Below are 3,979 nucleotides of genomic sequence, written 5' to 3'. Positions count from 1 at the left end.
TCCCTCGCCTCCCCTCCCGCGCGGGCCCGCAGCGCGCCACTCAGCCTCCCGGGCCAGGGAGCCCCGCCTCGCGGGAGTGCCCCCCACACCCGCGCCCCACCGCGCGGCCTCTAGAACCAAAGCCTGGCGCCCGCCGCCGCGAGCAGAGCATAACAAGCACTGCGCGCCCACCGCGGCTCCGTTCGGTCTGCACATTACACCGCATCGCTTGCTTATTAGCAGCAAAACAAGAGAACGGATGTTGTGCAGCTCCTGCTTCCCCTCGCCATCCCTTTCCCTCCCTCCTTCCTAAGGAGACCTCTCGAGTTGGAGCCTCTCATTCCCCAGCAGGTGCTGATTCTTCTCCAACTTCCTCACCAGCCCAGGCGCTGCGGTTAGGGCTGTAGGGCTGCCGGCATTGTTAGATCAACATGAGAGGGCGTGCTCCCCTCCAAACTTCTTTTTTCCCTCCATGTTGTGCTTAAGCTTCCTCCGAATAGCCAAAAGAGGCAGAGTTCACCCATTTTCACTGCTGCGTAGTGGATCGTTCCTTTTCTCGTTGATTGATATTTTAAAAAAATATATAGTTTTTAAAAAATTATGTAATGCTAGCGGGTGTGTGTGCACACCCAAAAGAGACAGACATAAAACAACCCCTCACTCCCCCAGCAGGCCTGGCCATTCCCAATCTTTTTCCTCACAACTCTGCATCCCATCAGGGTCCTGGGCACCAGTGGTGTGTTTTTCAAGCCATAGGGGCTGGGACTTGAAACCTGAAAACCCCGCGGGGGTCCGCTTCCTCTGCAGTGCTTACGCCACTGTGCTGCCGTGCAAATCTTCACATTTTATTTATTGGCTTTTTGCTTCTTCCAAACAACGCCCATGTTCAGGTGTGCCCCATGTTAAGTGTCTCCAGAGCAAGCCACCTGGGGGTTGCCTGCCATGGGTCCTGCTAGACCAGGCCAGCTTGTGCGCTGCACTGTCTGGGCTAGGTGGCACCCGCTGCACTAGTAGGGTGTTTCACTTGGACCAATGTGACGTGCCCCCTTCACAGGCACCTCCCCACTGTGACAGTCCCTGGGGAGTGCTGAGGAGGCAGGGCTGGACCAGGCAGCCCATGGCCAGGTGGCTTACCTGACACTGACTGACCTCGAAAGTGTCTCCTCCCCTCTGCATCTGAAGGGGCCGCCTTGGGGGGCACCCCGTGCTCAGTGCCCGGCTCGCCGGACAGTGCTGTTTCCTAGTTGCTTCTCATTTTGACGCGGGGAATCCTGTCTTGTATCTAGCTCCTGTCACTCCCATCGCCTCGCATTTGGGAGCTGAGAGGTCTGGAGGTCCCAGGTCTTCTTCCTGCCATGGGGGAGAAGGCAGAGGTTTCTCTAGGGTCTCCCCGAACCCGGCCTCACCTGGAAGTAGTTCTTTGCAGCCTCAGCACAGATGGCCAGCTGTCTCCACTTCTCTCACAGAATGTTCTGGAACTGAACCTCCTCTTAGTCTAGCTACCCTTTGGGGAGGGCAGGAAGGTTGCAGTCCAGCCCCATCCCTCAGCCCCGATGTGACTCTGGTTCGATGACTGTCCCTCCTGGAAACTGAGCGGGCAGTCACTGCTCCCTGCTGGGTGCCCCCTGGCCTGGGGCTGGGCTCTGCTGAGGGCTCCATCCTGGCCCTCCTCTCCCACCTGGTCTCATGTCTGTAGTGAGAGGTGACTGTAGTGGCCCTTGTAGGCAGAGGAGCTGGGACAGGGTAGATGAGGGACAGCTCACTCTTAGGACTGTGCCTTGTCCCGCGCTGCCTCTGGCCTGACTCCCACTTCCCCGTCACCACACACAGGCCCAGGTAACATCCCCTTCTCTCTCTCTCCCCAGAGACAAGAAGAGCAGCAACGGCACCGCCCCTCGCCCTGGAGGGTCCTGTACAATCTTATCCTGGGACTCCTGCCCTTACCCAGGGGCCACAGAGCCCCCGAGATGGAGCCCAATTAGGTGCCTGCACCCGCCCGGCCGACGTCAGGGCCTCGGGGGGCAGGACCCTCCGTCCTGACGCCCTGGCCAGCGCGGGGAACTTCTTCTGCACCATGTAGCATACCGGACTACCAGCCCTGCCTGTCCCGGGGGCAGCCAGGGCGGCCGCTCCAGCCCTGGCCCAGCCTGGGTGCACTGACAGAGATGTGGGCTCCTGAGCCCCCGAAAGCCGGGGCAGGAAGGCTGACCGACTCAGCATCGAAGGCGGCGGTGACCGAGGGGGTGGGGACTGAGCCGCCTGCCTCTGCCGCCCACCACCATCTCAGGAAAGGCTGCTGGTGCTGGCTGCCTGTTCCAGCTGCAGGGGTGACACTGGGGGCCTCTCCCCAGTGCTCCTTCACTTTGGGCCCGGCCTCAGGCCCCTGGTGCTTCCCCCCCTCCTCTTGGGGAGGGGGCCCGTGAAGAGCAAATGAGCCAAACGTGACCACTAGCCTCCTGGAGCCAGAGAACGGGGTGCGTCTGAGGGCTGCCCCAGCCCCGCGCCCAGCCATCTTCCCTGAGCCAGCGGCGGGTGGTGGGAATGCCTGCCTCACCTTCATGTCGGGGTGGCCGGGGGGCCCAGACTGTGAATCCTGTGCTCTGCCCGTGACCACCCCCGTCCCCATCAGTCCCATTGCATAGGTTTAGAGAGAGCACGTGTGACCACGGGCATTCATTTGGGGGGTGGGAGATTTTGGCTGAAGCCGCCCCAGCCTTAGTCCCCAGGGCGAAGCGCTGGGGGGAAGACGGGGAGTCAGGGAGGGGGGGTCTCAGAAGAGGGAGGAGTCTGGGAGTGGGGGGGGATGGCCCAGCCTGTAAGATACTGTACATGCGCTGCTGTAGATACCGGAATGAATTTTCTGTACATGTTTGGTTAATTTTTTTTGTACATGATTTTTGTATGTTTCCTTTTCAATAAAATCAGATTGGAACAGTGGACACTTTCTACTCGCCTCCCCCGCGGTATGGCCCTGGTGGGCCGAGTGGAGTCTGGTCAGAGGCGCTGTGACCTGTTTGAGGGCGTGGGAGGGGCGGTCCCATTGCGGCTGTTGTGTCCAGAGGCAGGCTGCGGAGCACGGGCGCTGTCACCCCGGTGGCTTGGCACCCAGTCTGGGCAGCCTGCCCACTTCCCACTAAGGCGAAGCTCCACGGATGGCAGGGGCTTCGGGCGTTTCTCCCTCTCTGTCCCTGGATAAAGAACATTCTGGGGCTTGCTAGGGAATGAATGGCTGGCCGGTCCATGGCTTGTTCAGAAGCATTGCTGTGCCTCGCGCTCAGGCGTGTTAGTCACGAGACAGACCTGTTCCTGCCCAGGCCACGCCTGGCCTTGCACTGCGCCGCGCCTTCGGCTGCCACTCCAGCTGCAGGCGCACCTGGCGCCAGCATCAGAGAGGCTTCCGCGCCGGCCTCGCCCCACACGGTGTCTCGCCCCACACGGTGTCCGGCACCAGCACTGCTGGGTGACTGTCAACCGGCAGGCTGCCTTCCTGAAGCCCTGCAGCTGCCCAGTGCCTCCTCTCCCATTCCCGCCAGCCCCCCTCAGAAGCAGGAAGTACAGTGCGCAAGATGCGGGTTCAGCTCCGCCCCTTCCTGGCGTCCCACTGCCAAAGTGCAGCTCGAAGGCGAATGTTTTTCTCCATCCATTTACTGTTTACTTATTTATTTTGAGAGGGTTTTTGCTATAGGGTGCGTGCACTTGCCAGAAAGACACACAGACAGAAAGCGAGAAGTCACCGCCCCCAGGGGGATGGCCACGCCCATTCCCTTCTCCTCCATTCTTCTGGGATCTTGGGCACGCAGGCACACACGCCCGGCATGAGTTTAAGCCACTGGATCCATGGGACTCGAACTGCGTAGACTACATGGGAGTCCACCGACATAGCCATTACGCTAACTGCTGGTCCCACCATCCATTTATTTTAATCTGACTAGAGAGAGAGAGGGAAAGTGAGAAAGCAAGCCACCAGGTCCGGACTCAACCATGGTAGGCCATGTGGGCG

General features: G+C 60.3%; 1 protein-coding gene across 5 annotated transcripts in view; it reads left to right on the top strand.

The window, feature by feature from the left end:
* Window positions 1-2,910, top strand: part of BBC3 (BCL2 binding component 3) — a 9,117-nt gene extending 6,207 nt beyond the window's left edge. For all 5 annotated transcript variants that reach the window (XM_027767076.1, XM_027767084.1, XM_027767075.1 and 2 more), the window contains one exon: window positions 1,845-2,910. In XM_027767076.1, the coding sequence (XP_027622877.1) occupies window positions 1,845-1,961 (117 nt within the window). In that variant the 3' untranslated portion in view covers window positions 1,962-2,910. The remainder of the gene's footprint in view (window positions 1-1,844) is intronic.
* Window positions 2,911-3,979: the final 1,069 nt, after the last annotated feature.

Source organism: Tupaia chinensis, unplaced genomic scaffold (genome assembly GCF_000334495.1).
Source record: "Tupaia chinensis unplaced genomic scaffold, TupChi_1.0 Scaffold000067_1, whole genome shotgun sequence".
Classification (NCBI taxonomy): domain Eukaryota; kingdom Metazoa; phylum Chordata; class Mammalia; order Scandentia; family Tupaiidae; genus Tupaia; species Tupaia belangeri.
The sequence above is the reverse complement of the archived record's forward strand: the minus strand, read 5'-3'. Positions and strand labels throughout refer to the sequence as shown.